Source organism: Pinus tabuliformis, chromosome 6 (assembly GCF_031772625.1).
Source record: "Pinus tabuliformis cultivar Carrire ecotype Pingquan chromosome 6, CPIR1, whole genome shotgun sequence".
NCBI classification, from domain to species: domain Eukaryota; kingdom Viridiplantae; phylum Streptophyta; class Pinopsida; order Pinales; family Pinaceae; genus Pinus; species Pinus tabuliformis.
The window spans coordinates 1,254,965,618-1,254,987,133 of NC_142292.1; the positions used below are offsets into that span (position 1 = coordinate 1,254,965,618).

At 41.1% G+C, this 21,516-nt stretch overlaps 1 protein-coding gene across 1 annotated transcript; it reads left to right on the forward strand.

Moving 5' to 3' along the window:
• The first annotated feature begins 1,486 nt into the window (after positions 1–1,486).
• Positions 1,487–5,749, forward strand: LOC149263211 (uncharacterized). Its single transcript, XM_089386937.1, has 2 exons — positions 1,487–2,203; positions 2,591–5,749. The coding sequence occupies exons 1-2, from the start codon at positions 1,487–1,489 to the stop codon at positions 5,747–5,749; spliced, it is 3,876 nt and encodes a 1,291-aa protein (XP_089243063.1).
• Positions 5,750–21,516: the final 15,767 nt, after the last annotated feature.

Below are 21,516 nucleotides of genomic sequence, written 5' to 3' on the forward strand. Positions count from 1 at the left end.
GCACAAGGGACAACATACAGCAGAAGGGTAAGGACATAGACACAGAGAACAGAAATAAAGCAAGTTCCTCAACTTGCAAACCTGTTGCTACCAATAGACCTCGGGTGTTCTTCCCAAGTGAGCGAATCAATGCCCGAATACAGTACATGCGAGATCATGCACTGATCGGCAAGTTTATAGGGATTTGGCCAACAGAACGAGCTCTGAGAACTTGGATCAGCACCGTATGGCGTCCAAAAGGGGATATATCTCTGCATTTGGGGGCCAAGGGCTTCTTCACTGCCGTCTTTAACTGTCTAGAAGACCGAACCAGAATTCTGGAGGGAGGCCCATACTTTTTTAACTCTGCAGGCCTATTTCTCAAGGGTTGGGTGGAAAGATTCAACCCAGATAAGGAGGATCTGAGTTGTGCGCCAGTGTGGATAAGGCTTTACTCATTGCCATGGGAATATTGGGAGGAAAAATCTCTGCAGGAGATCGGAAACGCTATTGGTGAATTTGTAAGGGTAGCAGAGGAAACAAAACTCTGCAAGCACACTTCATATGCCCGGATTTGTGTATACATGGATCTCAAACAGCCATTGCCAGACACGGTAAGCTTCTTTCATGAAGACTCTGAATGGGTTCAAGTCATAGATTATGAACAGGTGCCATTTAGATGCAGGAAATGTCACGATATAGGACATCTCTATAGAGACTGCCCTCTAAATAAGATACCCTCCTTTCCGGATAAGTCTAATAATCACACCCCTGATGGATTCACAAAGGTAGTCAATAGAAGGAGAGGAAACAAAAAAGCCACTAACAACCCCAAAGCAAATCCTAGCAATAAGGCAACAACAAGCAACAGATTCGAAGCTCTAAACAAAACCGATGAGAAGGGTTCGGACGAGGAACAGGAGAACGACGAAGAAGTCCAACAAAAGCAACCGGGGGAAACATCAATGCAGGGAGGACAGAAAATCACAAGTCAAGAGCACCTGATATCGCAGAACAACAATATGTCAAAGCAAACTGAAAAAATGGATATGGAGTACTCTCAGCCAAGCGAAAAAGCCTCAATCGAAACTGAGGACTTTTTTCAATCGCCCCAAGTCATGGACGAAGACCAGGAGCCCCTAGATATAGGGGAGCTGGACATATTAGGTCTGGAACATGCTTGTCGCACAAAGAACTTTGAAAAAATCCCGGAACAGCAAGTTGACAACCTAGTAGAAGTGTTAAACAGAGCACAGAAGAAATACTCTCTAGGGGTCCAGATCGGCAGTCCATGGGATGGCAAATTTATCACCAAGGACAGCAAGAAGAGGGGAAGGAAAACAACCCTAGAAAGAACAATCAAGATAGGAGAAATACTGGTGGAGTCAGGGCGGTATGCCAAACTGACTAAGTACTTCACTGCAAACCCCCACCCTTCTCAATGAAGCTAATATCTTGGAATATTAGAGGGCTCAATGGCCCTAGGAAAGGAAGAATCTTAAAAAATATGCTGAAGCAAGAAAAACCCAGTATTCTCTTTTTGCAGGAGACGAAGTGTAGCTCCACAGTTTTGGAAAGAATAGCTGCGAAGGCTTGGCCAGGAGGGCTAGTCACAGCGGTGGATGCACAAGGTGCCTCGGGAGGCCTAGCAATACTTTGGGATGCCCGGATCATCCATCTCAACAATATTCAAGCTAACAAAAATTTCATCCAAGCCACATTCCACCTCTCAGGTACGAATGCTCATGGACTGCTAACTAATGTTTATTTCCCTCAGGACACAGCTCAAAAAAGCCAACTTCTAAATACATTGTCAGAACTCAATAGAGACAGACCATTTCCATTATGGATATCTGGAGGAGATTACAATATGATAGCCAGCATGGACGAAAAGAGAGGAGGCAGAAGCAACTCAAACAATGATGACGGCCTTCTAAAGGAGTTCATCAACAGCAACTGGTTAATGGACATCCCAACAAGCAACGGTATCTTCACCTGGACAAACAAGAGAGTAGGAGCGCAACAAATTGCATCGCGCCTTGATCGTTTCCTAATCTCAGACAATGCAACTCATATCGGAGGAGAATTCACAGCTTCCATTCTCCCTTTCTCCGGATCGGATCATTGGCCCATAGAGCTCCAATGGAACAGGCCAGGTGCCAATATCAGACGCCCTTTTCGTTTTGAAGAATTTTGGTTCTCCCATCCAGAATTTGAAAAGCTGGTCAGATCAAGCTGGACAAATTTCAATCCGACCGAGGAGACAAGAATGGCCAGGTTCCAACAAAAACTCAAATATCTAAAAAGGGCCATCAAACAATGGAACCACAAGATATTTGGTAACATCTTTGCCGATCAAGCCCTGCTCAACACTGAAATGAAGAAAATACAACAATCCATTATCAATGAGGGGCGAACAGAGGAACTCTCCAAACAGGAACAAGCGATAGAATCAAAAATTCTAGAAAGAGCCAAGCAGGAGGAAACATTATGGAGGCAGAAATCCCGAATTCGATGGCTGAAAAGCGGAGAAAAAAACACAAAATTCTTTCATAAAACCACTGTTCAAAGAAGAATGATAAACCAAATTACTCATGTTACCAATGAGCAGGGAGAGAAGATTGAAACGCATGAGGGCATTGAAAAGGAATTTATCAACTACTTCAAAAAAGCCCACCAAGAGCCCGACTTCAACAGAATTCCAGCCATCAATCAGCTTCTCCAGAACATACCCAAGGTCATAACGGAGGAGCACAACAGTTTACTGATCAAACCCATCAATCCGCAGGAAGTTGAAGAGGCCGTGCAACAAATGAAAGAAGGAAAAGCGCCAGGACCGGACGGCTTCACAGCAAACTTCTTTCACAGATTCTGGGACCTGATAAAAAATGAAGTTTGGCAGGTGGTGGAGGAATCCAGAGAGCTCAGGTGGATGTACCCGGGACTAAATGCTACTTTCATTGCACTAGTGCCTAAAGGAGAAGATTCCAACACCCCTGAAAAATACAGGCCCATAGCCCTTTGCAACATGATATATAAAATTATTTCAAAGGTCATTGCTACCAGGCTTAAACCGCTTCTTCCACTCATCATCTCGCCTGAGCAATCGGGCTATGTCGAAGGGCGCCAAATAACGGATGGTATTATTCTCACGCACGAACTAATTCACTCCCTAAAGCTGACCAAAAAGCCAGGTATGCTGCTTAAACTAGATCTTTCCAAAGCATTTGACAGCCTCAGTTGGGTCTACATACAAAAAATTCTTATTGCTTTTGGCTTTGCTCACTCTTGGGTTAGATGGATCTACAGCTTAATATCCTCAGCTTTCTTCTCAGTGTTAATCAATGGCACCCCTTCAGCCACATTTCGACCTTCTAGAGGCATTAGGCAGGGGGATCCCTTATCTCCCTTTCTTTTTGTAATCATGGCTGAGGGTTTGGGTAGAAGCATCACAGCTGCTAAGCTCAATAGGCGGTTAAAAGGACTCTCATTTCACAATTCCCCGGTCCACACCCACCAGCAATTTGTAGATGATAATATGCTCTTTGCTCATCCTTCGGTTCAGGAGGCTCGTCTTGTAAAATCCATTCTATCCACCTTCTCTGACGCTTCTGGTGCCCTCATCAATCGAGTCAAATCACAAATTTTTTTCTTCAATACCCCTGCTTCCACTCAAAGAGCCATTGAGCGTATTCTGGGCTTCACTTCTGCCTCCCTGCCTTCCAAATATTTAGGTGCCCCGCTTATGAGCTCTGCTCTCAAGCATTCCTCCTGGAAGCAGCTATTAGAAAAATTAGAAGCTCGTCTGTTCCTATGGACTAATCGAACTCTGAATATGGCCAGCAGAATAGTTCTCATAAAAGCTGTTCTTCACTCCATGCCTCTGTATCTCTTCTCCATTCTAGCTGCCCCCAAATGGGTCCTTAAAGAAATCAAGAATCTACAACGAAAATTTCTGTGGGGAGGCTCAGGACAGAATCGAAAATGGGCTCTACTTAAATGGGAGAAAGTGTGTCTTCCCAAGTATGCAGGAGGCATAGGCCTTAGAGATCCTGAGCATAGTAACAAAGCGATGGGAGCTAAAATCTGGTGGCGGTGGCTGGCCCATCCTAGTACTCCATGGGCTTCCCTTTGGACGGCCAAGTATGCAAGTAACTATCCAATGGAGGAAAGATTGCGTATGACTGAGACAAGTTCGGGATCCGCAATCTGGAACGCAGCCATACAACACAGATCTCTCATTCAAGAACACTGCTTCTGGGAAATCAAAAATGGGAACATAGCACGATTCTGGGAAGATTCATGGCAGCAGATGCCAAAAATCAAAGACATTCTCCAGGAACTTCCAGCCGATGAGAGAGGGATACACCATCTGGCCAAAGTTAATCATTGCTGGACTCCCGCTGCCACTCAGGATTACCGGAAGTGGAAAGACATACATCTGCTCCTACCGAATAGCTCAGGACAGACCCAACATCTACTAGAAACAGAGTTACAGAAGAGGCAGATAAGAGTATCAGAAGAACCGGACATTTTAAGATGGGGCTACGGAGAAAAAGGAATTTTCACAACCAAGGAGGCTTACAATATAATTATACAAGGGCAGATACACAAAGACAGCTTATGGGAAAAAGTATGGCATAAATCCAATTGGCCGAAAGTTTCCACATTTCTATGGCTTCTCTGTCACAACAGGATCCTAACGTGGGACAATCTCAGAAAGAGGAGTTTCTCGGGACCATCCATATGTCACATGTGCCGACAAGAGGAAGAAACAACACTTCATCTTATGCAGAATTGCCCAGTGGGAAAGAAATTATGGGAGAAGATTGCTTTCCGCTGTCAAATTGAAAGAAGAGTGCAAAACGACCTCAAAGGAACCATCAGCAAAGGAAGCCAAGCCCCCTTTCAAAGTCCTCTTCTTAATGCGTTGTGGCAACTCCTTCCCGGTTTACTGATGTGGAATCTATGGAAAGAGCGCAATCGAAGAATATTCAAAGATCAATCGATGCCGCTGGAAAAACTGTGGAATATTTTTCATCAAAACATAATGGAGACTCTTGCACTCAAAGATTGGCATCCCGAAGACCTTCCTACTCTGCCTCAAGAAAAAGCTGTTTGGGATAACTGGCAAATGAGGATAAACCATAATTCAACCAACAGCAGAAATCCCAACAAGCACAGACAGGAAGCAAGTTCTTGGAATTCACCTCCGGCTGGCATGATCCAACTCAACTTCGATGGGGCCTCTAAAGGAAACCCAGGACAAGCAGGTTATGGAGGAGTTTTCAGGGATCACAACGGCAACCCTCTAGGCATTTTCATGGGTTCGATAGGCTGGGACACTAACAACTCAGCGGAACTGGAAGGTCTATGGCGAGGTCTCCAAATAGCACACAGGAAAAACTTCTTTCCCCTCATCATAGAAGGGGACTCGCAGATCTTAATCAGAATGGCCACAAAGCTTCAACATGGCTCTCCAATTCATAAGGTAAGCAGCAGCTGGAGAATGGCCCAGAGGCTTGAGCTGATCAATCACTGGCTCTCTCTGCACCAGGCAATCACATTCAAGCATACCAGAAGAGAAGGGAATAAGTTGGCTGATTTTCTAGCTAACCTTGGAGTGGAGGCAAAAGAAAACCACTTCGAAGGAGCTATAGACAGCCTACATTCCAGAGACCAAATGGATACGCTGAGAGCAATGGTCTCTCAGGACAAATCTCTGATTAAGAATTCGCACCCGGATGCGGGTGCTTTTACTTGCCATTAAGCATGGCACATGCCTCGACACCTGGGGGTAGGACGGAAGGCCGACACTTGTACGCGGAGGCCTGCAAAAGAGAATATCAGTTAATGCAAACGACAATTGAATTCAGTTTGAAGCAGAGACGAAGGGACGGCGCATTCAAGCCGAGCATGGTAGCTCTGGACTCGATGCAGACCAGGAGTATGGCTCAAGGCTTTCCCCCCGCGGTGATAATGGTTGCCACGCCTTATATTAGGACCGCCATGCCAATTAACGAACAGAACTTGCCCATTGATGCTGGTGTTTTGAGCGGGGTTACTCAGGCTTCCAGCATTTGAAGAATTGATAAGCGTTTGGGGTCTCTGGCCTTAGGCACCATGCTGAGAAGTAGAGGCGTGCCCAGGCGGGGAGGGAGGTCTGGTATCTGAGTTGGCCCTGAACTGGAAGAACTGCATCCAATTTCGCCCATGGCCTCCGCTCCGCCCTTGTCCCCTAACTCAAAGCAGGAATGCCTTGTTCCGCAAGGCACCTACCAGACTTTTCGTCTCAGATTTCCTAGCCGGCTCGTCAGACCAGAAGTGGTTGTCAATCTCACGGTTTACATTTCTGAGGAAGAGCCCGGAGATCCCAATTCAACCTCCCCTGCCTCTGCAAGTGTTCAGGACAGTGACATTCTCCTGGGCGACATGAATGGACTGGTGTATAGAGCTCACCGTTTTGAGGAGGCCCCGGCCCAGGACGCCCTGGTTCAGCAAGCACCGGCTCAGGAGGTTTCGGGTCTTGCTGCTTCCGTGCAAGAGGTTCTGCCGCCACCTAATTCGACCATGGAAAGGGAAGTCTTCAACGCACATGCTCAGCCTGGATCGGGAGAGCTGTTTCAGGACGCGGAAGGGCTGGTCATCTGGCTCGACTCGCCCAGTCCGGACAAGGGAAAGCAGCCAGCGTCGCCCAGCCAGCCTACCTAAGCCTCTTCGGGTGCTCTGTCTAGTTTTTTGCAATTATGTCGATGACAATGTTGTTGTTTCCTTTTGTTCATTTCAGTCCAAGGTCTCAGTTTATCTACTGCTGTAAGTCTCAGGCTATTACAGTATGCTTTCTATGTATTAGAGTCAATGATGTAAACTGGTTCTGTCCTGCCAGTAGCAATGGTGTTTTTGTCAGTTCGAGTCCAGGTTATCTGAAGTCCAGGAAAAATCATTATGGACTGTGTTTTGTAACTCAGTTAAAGCAGATAGACAGTATAGTCCAGCTTCTACTGTTTGAGGACTGGCCTCGGCCTCCTCGGAAGGTCTAACCATTGTACATATTTTTCCTTTCTTTATAATAGAACTAGCCTTTACATAGAAAAAAAAAAAAAAAGTGAAAGGAAGAAAAGTAAATGACACAAAAGGGCTCTGAGGCTCCTGAGATGGCCAATCCCAAGGAAACTCAGAGTCCTATGATGGAGACCAAGATCTAGAAGCTGAACATGTCACTAATCTTCATTATTTCCATCAATACAATTACATCTTTGCAGAAAATGAAAGTGGAGCGGCAAAAATACGAGTTCTCTCCATAAGAAGACTAATAAAAATCAACCCCTAGAGGCAAATTAAACTTTGAACGTATAAAAAATGACTATGAAACATTCCCCATGAAAGGAGGAAACTTCCCCACCAAAATCCCTTGACTAGTGGATCTTGTTCCAAATACTAGGAATCTGCATTAAATGGCAAGGAACACATTCCTAGGTTTTTTCAATCATTGGAGCTCCACAATATGTGCCATAATTCCATAATATCTTGTTGATTTATTATTTAATATTGATCCTCCTGTAGTAGGGAGCAGGTCCCTAGATTATCTCCTCCTCCAAATCTCCATAATTTGCCCAATATTCTCACAATATTCCACAAAAATAAAAAATATTAGGCATAAATATGCAATTATCCATAAACCTTCCTAATGAACATATTAAAGTTAAAAATACATTATCTAATGCAAAAAGATAGGTTTAATGTGCTGAAGGATGGTCATATGGGCCTTAATTTATGTCTAACTTAGAGGCATGAGCCTTAATTTATGTCTAATTTAGAGGCCCATCACAAAGATCATGTCATTATGAAGACCAAACCTAGTTACATTTTACAACACTCCCTCTTAACTGGGGAGGTACTCATAATGGTACTTTTTCATTCTCAATCTGAAAAATTTCTCATAAGAATAATTGTATTGGTAACCCAGTTGTATAGCATCATAGTAACCAACATTGTTTCCACATCAAGGCCTTGACCGAAAACTCTATCTTTCATCAGATTAGAGCACAATGTTGGTGAGACCAATGACTATAGACACCTTCATCATTGTCTCTCAAAGTTCACACCTACCCGGGTGTTCACTGAGTATGACCTTCTAGGACTATTCTTATCTTGGGTTCCCATCCCTCAAAGAATATCGTTCCTCTTGCCTACTCTTTTCTTGGATGCCCTACACATCCTCAAAGAGCATCATATGCCAAATGATTACCCAATCCTTCTTTCTTCCCAAGTGAAGACAAGAATGTTTCATCTATTTCTCCCTCTCAACTAGGGTAGATATGTGCATTCCTATAAAGGAATGTACCCAAGCTCCCTCTAACTAGGGACTTGCCCAAGCTCCCTCTTAATTAGGGACTTGTCAGAGCTCCCTCTCAACTAGGGACTCTCTTTTCATCAGCAACTTCTTCTTCATGGGTCCTTCAACTGCTTGATCAATTTCTTTCCTTGATGTCATGAAATTTAGTCGAGCTTATTTGTAGGGCATTAGTCATCGATCACTTTCCTCCTTGGTCTATCATGTCATTCCTTTCTTCATGGAAAGTGGCCTTCTTGGTATATATCTTGAACCTCCTTCATATGTCTAATTCTTTATCATCATGATTCTTTTAGAAATTTCCATCCACCACATGAATGTTAGTTGTACTTGTACTTACAACCCTTGTTTCAGTAGCCCTGCATGACCCCATCCAGATATTACTCAAGAAAAATCAATATATAACATTAAGTCAAATAGTACCTTTCAAGATGACTCTTCATCATGATATCTTCTTGTAGGTATCAACATCCTGCATACACACTGACACACCTCCCAAAGATATTCATTGTTAAGGGTCTCCATATTTTTCAAAATTTCATCAAAGTCTTCATATCTTTCCGGGAGATTTCCTTATCAAATCTTCTAAATCTTTTGGATGTTGATCACCTTCATCATGGTCGCATATCTCATGATCTCTTCCTCTTACACATTCCATTCCCAGGAGCTTCCAATCAGAGTTCCTTAATTATAGTCAACCACCTCATACTTCCTATGAGGACATACTATGTTGATTTCATCTAGTGTGACTTATGCCTTCCTGCATCCTTTTAGAGGAGGAGATCCTTTTCTCTTGATAATGCTTCTCAAGATAGAATTAGTGATCCATTTTACCTGTAACCATATGACATGAATTTATAATATTAAATACAAGCACACATACCTCATTTTACCTTTAGGTCATCTAGGCTTCTTCCGACAACTTCCTTGATTGAAAATATATTCAACCCCTTGATTTGATTCATTTCTTATGTCATCATACCATCATACATGAATTCCACAAGTTGGAGTTCCTGATGAAACATTTTCTTCCTCTCTAAATTAGTGAACTCTCTGATGAAGATTCCACCAGAGAATCTTGAGGATCTTGCATATCCCCATTCGAAAGATGTTTCCTTTTTGACTTGATGTATGATGAGCTTTGTCCTGGATGACTTCTTCAATGTCCAATGAGGTTCCCAAGAGCTATATCCTTCATGTTTGAATGCCATGGATTTTGTTCCTCCTTTCCTTCATGATTCCTATGGTGATGTTACAAGCTCTTGTCCCTAATTCTTCCATGATGCCACGATGCATCTTATTATTTATCATGGTCATATCTATAACAAAAGATTTAGGAGCTTATGATAAGACCTTTTGTGAAGGAGACCATCTCAAACATAGTAGAGATCTATTACTCCCTCTTTCCTTGGTCTTTTTCAGATACCTCCATCTTTTCAATGATATGATATTTCTTTCCATAATGTTTCCATAGAATTGAATCTTAGCTATACCATTTTGTCTTTCTTTAGGACCAAACTTCCCTTTCCTTTCTGCAAATTTTTGAGTCCTTTAACCTTCAAAACTTTTTCCCTCAACTTGTCTTTTTCTATCTAGCATAGAGACCAAAAGTTGTCGAATGACGTATCTTTAGTGCATTTAAGAAAAATGATGATTATATTCTTATCATCTCTCCCATATCTCCCAATTGAGATCTTATAAAGATATCCCTTCATTATTTGATACCTTCAATTTTGTGTAGATCAAGTCTAAGTGATATGACCTTCTTTACTGCATTTTCAAAGAATATATCTTCTAGCATTTCATATATCTCTTTGATGTCTCCTCTGCTACATAGGGATGAGAGGACCTTTGATTGATTTCATAAGAATCCTATGAGTCCCTTGATCCTTTTCCATGCATTCAAACAATGCTTGACCTTAGGATACTTTTCCATAGATATTAATGAATTCTCTTTCGAGAACTATATCTATCTCCTTTATTATGCAAGGAATTTCAATGACCTATCCAACTTATAGATCTCCTTGCAACCACAAAGTCATTTTACCAAATAAATTAATGAATGAAAGATACTTACTTGACAAGTGAAGATGAACTCTTCTACTTGATCACTGGTTGAAGAAGATGTATTAGAGCTTCCTCTTGGATGATCTTCTTTCAAATGAAAAAGCCTTTCTCCAATAGAAAAGGTTACTCCTTTTGATGAGGATGATTTGTTTCTTCCTTGGAAGATCTTCTTCTAGGGCAAGGAGATGATCCTTTCTTGTTTTATAACCTTGAAGATGATGACAATTCCTTCAATATGCTTTGCCTTCTTTTGTAGTACAGATCAGAACTGCTACTAGGGTTTTGACTTTCTCCAAGATGATGTGATCTTCATTTTTAAGTTCCTTCGAGCTACCTCGATTTGTAGACAACTTGATGAGGGCCTTGGTGGCCTTTTGATGATTAATACAGAAACAAAATATCTTGTTGATGTAGACTGCTTCTTTGATCTAGGGTTTGATCAAAATCATTGTTTGATTCTTTAATGTAGATCTTGATCCTTTTCTTCTTCAACTTGCTTTGATGTACTTCTTGAAACTTGATCCTTGAATGTCTCTTTGTTTCCCTTCCTTTGACTTCAACACGTTAGCTCCGATAACATGTTGAAGAATCTAGGGAAAATTAAGTTAATAAGATTCTTCTCGCCATGATAAATATTAGTGAGGTATTTTTAACTTTTTCTTATTAGCACAATCTTCGCTTTTTATTATTAGAGTGTGTCTTCTTAGTTCATCAAATAGTTACCAAAACAAAATAGACAAGAACACAAGATGTTGGTTTTCTTCTAGGACCAAAACCTCTCACTCTTTGAGAGGAAATCCCACACAAATTCTTCTTATAGAGATTCCAATTGATGAATACCAAGACCATGACCCTTGACCTATTTGGCCACTCCAAGGCTAAGACACCAATCCTCTTCTTCATCATTGCTGATATAATTATCACTACTACTGAAGTCATCACTGCTGCAACATTGAGGCCATCACTACTGCACTACCGAGATCATTACTGCTGCAACACTGAGGCCATCACCAAGATCATTATTGTTGCACCTTTATCAAGATATTCACCATAACAACGAGATCTTATATTGAGATATGTCTATATAGGAGTGTTGCATCTAGATTCACCGACATCATGACCTTGTAGGTATGTATCATCAAGATCATGACTTTGTTTATATGATTACTTCTATGCCGAGATTATAGCTGCATTTAGAATGTATGTCGAGACAGAGAGTGTCCCTCCAGGATTCTCCTCTTCACAAATATGTCGAGATTTATTGGTATGTCGAGACTATGATCACTGAGACTGTGAGGAGGCCACGACTATAACCATTAAGACTGCGAGGAGGCCAAAAACTTCGTCTTTGTGTTAACCATCTAAAGAACAAAGATGCATGACCGAATTCTTTGAGATTGCAAAGCCTTGTGACTATAATTACTTACTGTAGTTACCCACTGAAGTTGTAGAGGCATTCGAGTTTTGTCTACTTGTGATGTGGATCCTTAAATGCCAATATATAGTGGTTAGTCATGCATATAAGCCGACATGAGAGAGAGAACCATTGTGTCTCCTTATATGAGCCGACATGACTTCTTGTTATATTGTTTGGAGGTCGACGTCTTCAAGAGGGAGTGTGCTTGTCTTTGGAGGGCTTCTAGACATTTCTATAGACTTGTATACATTAAACATAGGCTCAAGAAGAGCTTCTTCATATGACATTGACTCTTTAACTCAATAATAAATCCCAAGGCTCTCAATGGTAGCCATTAACAAATAAACTTATTGCTCATGAAACCCATGTAGCAAGGCATACAAAAAAAAAATTATTTCTTTTATTTTATCATTTACAAATATCATGTCATTATGAAGACCGAACCTAGTTACAGTTTACAACAGTGACATCTGTTCCATGTCTCCCATGAATTTTCTCACCCTGAGAACTCACCAATTTTCATGGTGATCTTGTAGCATGATTAAACAAATTGATAGAAGATAACACATATGTGAGCATATATTATTAACGTGACGGTTACAGTCTTCTTGAGTTTTGAACCAAATCATATTGGATGTTGTTACTACATTAATGTAACTTAAAGTTGATTTATTTCATGTCAAAATCACTACCTTCTAATCCTGCATTGAACACTGACAATGGATATCAACCTGTAAGACTTTCCACAGGTGAGATGCATATCGTAGATATTTTATAATGAAAAATGCGACTGATATCATAAATTAGACTCATGGTAGGGAATAAGTATATGGACTGGTTATTAGAAGAATATTAAAGAAAGACACAAGGCTCTAGAGTTCATTTGAAAATAATAGTGTTAGATCGACTAAAAGCCAATCCATGCCACATAGCCAAACTCTACATTCACCTCTACTTATAAGTGCAATCAAATGGCATGTAGTTCTATCTTTCAGACTCTAAAAGGTTTCTAATTTTCACAGATCCATTGCAGATTTGTTTCTATTTGTGAGGTTCATTTTGGTCAAATAGTGATGTGGATTTGTTTATGGATGCTGGTGATTCTGCTTTCAATGTCACACGTGTCCAAAGGTGATCGAGCCGTAGACAAAATAATTATACTCCTAGGGCAACACCTTGTCCCATTCGATCAATACGCTTGGTATGTTACAATCAATCAGGAGGGATGGTCAGGCACTCTTCTATTGGTTAATTGAGGCCAATTACCACAAATCATCCAAGTTGCCTCTAGTACTATGGCTTAATGGAGTTCTGTTAAATTCTTAAATCCATATATCTGGTCAAGAGCCTTCTTGTAAAAAATGTATTAGGGTCGATAAAACATTGTGTTTTTGTCAATGGCTAATTTTTCCAATTTTGAAATTATATTTATACTTTTTATTTTTCTAATGATATATTAAATAAGTATATTAACTAATATGGTCATATGAATTAAATTGCTGATAAATGATTATTTCCATTAAAATATTTATATGATATTTATTTTATTTGAGAATGATGAATGTCAAAATAGAAATGCATATAGAAAACTGATATATATATATATATATATATATCTTAAAAACGGTTAATTATATTGAAAATGTGACCGATAGCACAATTTAGACTCGTCGCAGGGGATAAGTATATGGATTGGTTATTAGAAGAATGGGCAAGAAATTGAGAGGATTACCTGTAATTAATTGCTCATGAATGTTACATACTACAAATCCAATGATCCAAACAACTTATAAATCGTATATTAGTATTAAGCATGTCACTGAAAAACACCACATTAAAAATCAGTATCTAGACAGTTGGATGTACAAAATCATGACTTTGTGGAAGGGCAGGGAGAACAACTCAATTATACATATCTACAGATCGCAGAATGTTCAGGCAGATATATTGTCCAAAAAGGGTCTACTTTCTCGTTCGAGCATCTGGAATATGGAGGTAATATTTGAGGCATAAAGTTTTCACATTCAGGTATTCACCCTCCCTGGTTCTTAATTTTCTTTCAGAAAGGTCCCAGGTATGTTTTCCCTGTATTTTAAATTCTGATTATCTAAAATTCTATCCCATTCAGTCCTACAGATGAATAATCGATCATATGATTATCTGCAATTTTGCTCATGTGGTACTATCTAAACTATCTTCCACATGTCGTAGATGATTTTCATGTTGAGTACAACTCTGTTATTATATTCTGTATATTTTCTCATTGGGATCATTTAGCACAAATCTATCTGTTGTCTATTTCTCAATTTGGTCATGACCATTTCACAAATATGATGTAGTGTGGCAGTTATATATCTTATATAATACTATTATACTTTTTCTTCCTGAAAAAATAAATAAATAAATAATTTAATTAATTAATTAAAAAAAAAATCCTATATTAGTATTTAGTAGTAAATATGTTCCAAGTGACTCTTTCCGTACCTAAATATACATATCTCAATGAGCGTATATTTATTGGTGGTAAACTATTATAAGTTGAAACTGGTAATATTTAAGAGTTCAATTTTGATGGAAAAAGAAACATCGTTCTTCAAAACAAAATTGTTTTTAACATTTCTTATTGTTTCGTTCTCGGACCTGGAAATTGTCTGAAGATTATCTGTGCAACGCCTCCTCCAAAAGGCAAGGAGAGGTAAGCGAACTCTATATCATTAAAAGAAACTCTTTATATCCAAAAGATTGAATAGAAAATCCGAATAAATCATTTACCAATAATTACTTTTGGATTAAATTTAGATGGATAGGAAAATGTGTATTAAAGTGATTATGTATTTTGGTGTAGTATCAATAGTGTGGCTCCTTATAGTAAGATGAACACTGCGACATTTCCTTCAAAATTAGATGACCATATCATCCTCTCGTTATCTTGTACATCACATTGACCTTTAAATGTCGTTGGATGCCATTAACTATAAATGACACCACACGACATATTTTTAAATTTTTAACAGAATTATTTTCGTCGAGTTTAAATTGAGTAAGCGAACACGTTTTCTCCCGAGTACACCATGATAGGGGAAGCTGGTGGGTTGCAGCAGAAACTATTTCTTGGACCGGTTGTTTTGTCTCCCTCCTCACATGATTGGTTTTCCTGGACCACACATCTTATTATATTGTACATAAACATTTTTCTTTTTAAATTTATTTATTTACACTTTTATTATGGACTTGTTGACGGTGTTGGACCAGCCAACATTCAGGGGATCTCCCCGGCATGAAATCTTAATTAGACTTCACACCATTTTGTGTAGGAGTCCCGTCCGGTATGATGGCCCAGTTGCCATTATCCTAAATGTTTTCCTTAGCTCTTGCTTGTCAGCACGAGAGAGTGTTCTTCTTTGTCTTCAAACAACAAGGTTCACGTGCCTGGTGAATGCTAGTGTTGTTTGTGTCAAGGTTCTTTTACAGTAGAGGGAGAAGGTGGGAGTGAGTCTCAAGTCAGATGGGAGGAAGCCCCAACTCTGTTAGAAGCACACAACACAACAAAATATGCATAGCTTCCGGAAGAGCAATCTACGCAGATGCGGTAGTCACAACACATAAGGAAGATAGCACGTACAACACCCAGCAGGCAGTCCGCACGAGTGCGACGGTCGCTATAACAAGTTTACGTGAAAGGTTTTGTCTGATGTCCGAGGAGGAAACCAACACGGGTAGGACAACGTTAACAACTTATACAACAAGTTTTCATTAATATATGTATTAGAATAGTTGAATGAAATCAGTTGTTTAACACACGTTAAAGCAACATGTATTACAAGTGTTCAAGATTAATTCTTACATACAGTTACAACACGTGTGAAAACGTGTTGGCCTATGAACAGGCTTCTGAATTAAGAAAAATTTCCAAGACACATCGATACACCATACATCACTAACCCTGTAGGTGGGGCATTGGAGCCACTAATCACTCCTCAAAGAAAATATTACAGACTCTTAAGGCTATGTGGGAGGAGCTAAGGTGAAAAAATCTTTTGCATGTACAAATGAGGGGGAATTTATAGCCAAGGGTTAAATTGGCCCTTGTGATTGTTCGACTTCCCTCATGACTGTTTGACTCTCATGACTTTTCAGATTACATGACTCTTCAGATTATGAGTGGGTCTCTTGGACTTCCACTTTACATTACATTCATTGACAATAGTATGGCCCACAATAGTGATGTGGCCGACATGACTCATGACATGAATCGACATGACAGTGCTGGTATGTTCATGTTGTTGCTGGTGTGCATGTCGAGCTGCAATGTTGTTGAGTGATGGATGTCTTCTTGGTGTATCGCAGCTTCGCCTCCGCATGGCAAGGTGTGTGGAGTCCTTGATGGTCATTGGGTTCGCTTGATGTTGCATGTGCACATTTCTCTTTTGTTTGTACTTTGGCATGCTTGACATGTCTGTCCGTTCGCGAACACATCCTTTTGCATGTACTCTCCTTGTTCATCCCATTTTTCATCGTGTCATGTTTGTTGATGTACCTGTATCTGCAATCACTCATGACAAGACAACATCAAATCCATAAACTCCTAGTCTACCATGATGCATGATCGTTTGCTTTTGGATGCAGGTGACCAAGAGAGAGGACAAGGTTGCAAAACTATGCGAGGCAAGTTTCGAGCTGGGATGCGAGCTCCGGGCACTACTAGTGAAAATTGCGCAAAGGTCACTCGGAGACTGAGATGGACAATCTGAATCAGCAATGACTGTCCGCGAGATCTGGCTCGGATGGAGGGTTAATCTGTGAAATTTTTGGGATGAAGCCATTTGTGCAGCAGAGGGCCTTGGCATAAAAAACTGTACAATCGCTGGAGGGAGCAGGCTGTGGGCTTCAGGAGGCTTGGAAGAAAAAACTATGCAATTCCTAGAGGGAGCTGACAGTAGGCTGCGGGGTGGCTTGGTATAAACAACTGCGCAATTGCTGGGAGGTTGACCTGCTGATAACCTCTGCACAGTTTCTGAGCTAAGCGAGATGCTAGGCTGCTGAGGGGCTTGCTCAAAAATCTGTGCAGTTTTCTGGGTGAGTAGCTGGTCGGCTTACTGGTGACTGGCTGGAAAAACTGCGCAATCCTAGAGGGCAGACAGGGACGAACACTCAATGTCTGTCCGGCCTATCTGCGAAATTTTCTCAGTCAACGGAGTGGGCAAGGTCTGCATCTTTTGCTCAAATTTTGAGGGGAGTGAGACTCGCGATGACTGTCTGGTCAAACTCCTTGGTTGACTAGAAGGAGGGTTCGATGATCAGCATGCAGTGAGAACAGATTTAAATGGCTTGTCGGACACTTCTGCGTTGTTTTGGGAGACAGTCGGTCGATTCGATTACAAGGTGGAGGTCTGACTTTTAGGGGGTGATATGGTCGTCAAAATTTCAACAAAATGACTAAGTGTGTGAGCGAGTGAATTTGTGGATACGCGAACATTACGAACACACACTCAACATAACTTGACGACAAGACACCTCAAACCATCAAGACAACATATGCTCAACATGACTGACCGACAGTGCGAGCGACAAGCGTGATGCTTGTGATGGATCGTTGAACGACTGCAGTGACGCTTGCACGACAGTGCATACAAATACGTATATAAGTGTGATGAATGTTCACATAGCGAATACAACACGTACACATGAAGCGAAACCTCGTGCATGACCAGAACATGGTTGCAAGTGCGACATTGTGACCAACATGCAATAAGTTGTCCGTTGAACGACCAAGCAAAGAGGGTGCAAAGACTCAACACAAGCCCAGGGGGTGAACCCGAGTGATTGCAAACATCAAGTAAAATTCAAAGGAGGCTCCGAAATTGGATGCGGGCCAAAATTGTGGAGGGTGTTGCAGCCGCTACCACACTTGGCGACACACTGGTAGAATTCTAGCTTCTCTATTTTGGTTCATTGACAGCACAGGGCCTTGGTCTTTCAAGGAGTATTGAATCGTTGTGTGGGTTACTTCGGCTTTCCAACTTACCCCATGGACAGAAAGGGTTCACCTTTTTCCAACTCAGTCGAACACAACAAAAGTTTAAGCTTGATCACAGTGTTTCGAAATCGGGAAGGGTAATTTGGCTCGCGAGTTAAAAAAAATTAGAGTATAAGTTTTCATCTCTTGTGTTGCTCTGATGCCAGCAGGCCTGGACAGTACCTCGATGGATTCATCCAGAAACACATGCATTTCTCCACTGCCAGTGAGCTTGGTCAGTACCCTGGTGGAGTTGCATGCTTCACCTCTCTGCACAGGAAGCCTTTTTATTCTTTCACCTTTGTATTTTTTAAAGAGGACTGTGCATAGGAACTTATTTATTTTTGGGACGGAAGATGGATCCCGACTTATTAAGAGCAGAAGAGATTGTTCCTTCATAGAAGCATGTAAGACCTATGACATAGGTTTGCTCATTTAAATTTTCCCCTTCTCTGTTTCTACTAGTTGGATGAGCTTGATCACATAGAGCCAAACACTGAGTGCAAGCATGGGGTTTCTTAGTGTGGACACAAGTTCATGGTTGGACCCAAACTTCCCTTACAGATAGTTCGTATTTTCCGTCAAGACTTCATCGATCGAAGGTTATAACCAAGCACAGGAAAGACGGACACAGGACTGGCCAAGTGCTGCAGTGTCATAAGTCTCCTCATATCTCATCCACATACTCATTCAAAAGCCAAAACTTAGTAGATGGCAGTACTTATTTCCGGAAAACAAAAATAGCAAGGTACCAAGCAAACAAAACAAAATGAAACAAAAATAGTAAGCAAATAAATCAAAGCAAAAAAAATAAAAAATAATATGCAGTAAGTTGAATATGTACATGGCGCAAGGTGCAGCGCGAGCTACTGAAAATAATGTTTGAGATATTGGTCGTTGACATGAAGGTTGTCAATCCTCCCGTCAAGTGATTGTTGATGGTATGTGTGTGGGCCAAGCTTCTCATGGACTGTGTATGGACCAATACATAGGGACTGGAACTTCGTATGCTTGCTTTTGTCTTCATGGGGTTTATCCCATTTCAAGACTAAGTCACCAACATCGAAGTTAGCTTTCCCTGCATACTTCTTGTCGAACCATCTCTTGATACGGTTTTGGTGGAGTGTAAACTTTTCTTTTGCTTTCAGCCTTTCTTCCTACAGTTTTTGAAGTGTGTCCATCCTATGCTGGACTATCTGGCAAGGCTTTCCTTGGTATTCTTAAGACAAATGAAGTGCAGGAAAGTATATTTTGGGTAGTAGGATGGCTTCTTTACCATAAACCAAGAAGTACGGTGAGGTATTTAGAGAGGGTTTGGGTGTTACGTGGTCAGCCCATAACGCATTCGTCAAAGTAGAGTGCCAGTTACACTGCTGAGAGTAAATTGTATTTTTGATTATACATATAAGGTTTTTGTTCGTGGATTCTGTGAGACCATTTCCCTGCAGGTAGTGGTTAGATGAGGGTTTAAGCACAATACCATTTTGTAATGCAAAATCATAAAGCTTTAAAGATTAAAAGTATGTTGCATTATAAAACAGAAGTGATACTGGAACGCCAAACCATGAGATGATGTTCTGTTGGAGGAAGCTGATGACCTCCTAGTCATTCACTTGTTTGAGCGGAACTGCTTCTATCCACCACGTGAATTAATCAATTGCTATCAAAATGTAGCGGTGTTGTTTCGACGAATGTGGGAAAATTTCTCTGCTAATGTCTGGGCCCCTTTGGTTGAACGGTTCAGTGACTGCAACAGGGTGCAGTGGGGTTGTTGGCCTTCACGTTCTGTCAGCGCATTGTTGATAGACCGGGCACTTGCAGGCGTAAACGTGTGCATCCTTGAATAATGTGGGCTAATAGAAACCATCTTGCATAACTTTGTGCACAGTGGTATTTTCTGCGAAGTGACCCCCGGCTGGTCCGTCATGCAGATCTTGTAAAACCTTCTCTGATTCATGTGCCTCCAACCACTCGAGCAGGATTTCGTTGTTGTGCTTTCTTTAAATCACTTCGTGCACCAACTGATAAGCTAAAGATTTGAGACACAATGCACTCTTCTGTCTAATGGAAAAGTGAGAGGGTACGGTGCCCTGCTCAAGGTACTGGCACACGTTTATGTACCAAGAGTTTCCGTTTATAGTGAGTGGTGCTCGCACTACATCATACATTTCAATTTCCTGCTCCCAACCGATGAGATCTTCTTCTTCCCCATATGCGTGTACTGCCTCAGATGCGAGTTTGCAAAGGCCATGGCCCTTGACAGTGTGAACTAGCTTGATGTCAAGATCATACTCTTGCAAGCTTTTCATCCAGTTCGCACGTCGTTCACCCAGCTCTTGTTGTACAAGTAACGAGTGGACTGTTGGGTGAGGCACATAGACTATGCAATGGTTTTTTAGCAAGTAGGGTCTGAAATGTTTCACCACCTTGTATACTGCATATGCTTGCTTGTCAATGGTGGGGTAGTTGAGTTCAGGTCTCTGCATGCTTGCTCTCATGAAGGAGATGGGATGTTCGTCGTTCATTTCATCCTTCTGAGTGAGCACTACAACGAGCCAATTTTCAGAGGAAAAGGTGTATAGAAGGAAGTCTTTGTTGAAATCTGGGTTTTAGAGTGCATACGCTTCTGCAATGGCCTGCTTGATATGGGCGAATGTGTAATTTTCCCTTTTTCCCTAGCTATAAACGCATCCTTCTTGATCATGGATTGTATTGGTTTGACTATATGTGCATAATCCGAGATGAACTTCCAGAGGAAGTTTATCTTTCCCAAGAAGGACTACATTACTTTCTTGTTGGCTGGGTGAGGGATCTGTGTAATAGTCTAGACCCGGTCCGGATCAACTTGATCTTGCTCTTGGCAACAATGTGTCCAAGGAGGTTCCCCTCAGACATTGTGAATATTCTCTTTTTGGGATTCAAGGAAATCCCGTATTTCCGGCATCACTAAAATTTTTTCTTCATATGGCGTATGTGGTCTTCTCATTTTCTGGAGAATACAGTAACATCATCGAGGTGAACCACTACGCTCTGTCCGATGAGTCCGCGGAAGGTGATGTCCATGGCACGCTGAAAGGTTGCGCTTGCATTCACAAGCCCGAATGGCATTCATCTGTATGCAAACATACCCCACTTGGTAGGAATGTAGTTTTGAGTCTATCAAGTTCAAGTACCAGAACTTGATTATATCCTGAAAACCTGTCAAGTAGAGAAAACATATGTGCCCTAAATACTATTTGCAGAATGTGCTCCATAGACGGCACGAGGTAGTTTTCTTTGTCCGAGGTGTGGTTCAAGTTCTAGAAATCAACACACAAGCGTATTTCCCTGGACTTCTTTTGTACAGGAACAAGATTTGAAACCCAAGTAGCATGATGAACTCTGTATATGATCCGAGCATCCAATAGCTTGGTGAACTCTTTCTGTATGAGGGGTTGAAGTGACGGAAATACTTTCCTCAACTTCTATTGATATGGATTGACCCCTTCTTTGATTGGAATGATGTGTTGGATTATTCACGTTTCGTAAGTTTTCAAATCATAATATGTCCACACGAACACATCCCTGTACTATTTGAACATGTGGACAAAGGCTTGCCACTCCTGTTGTGTGCAACATGTACTAAGATTGACAAACTTTGGATATTTTTCTATTCCCAAATTAATGACTCTGTGCATCATGGTA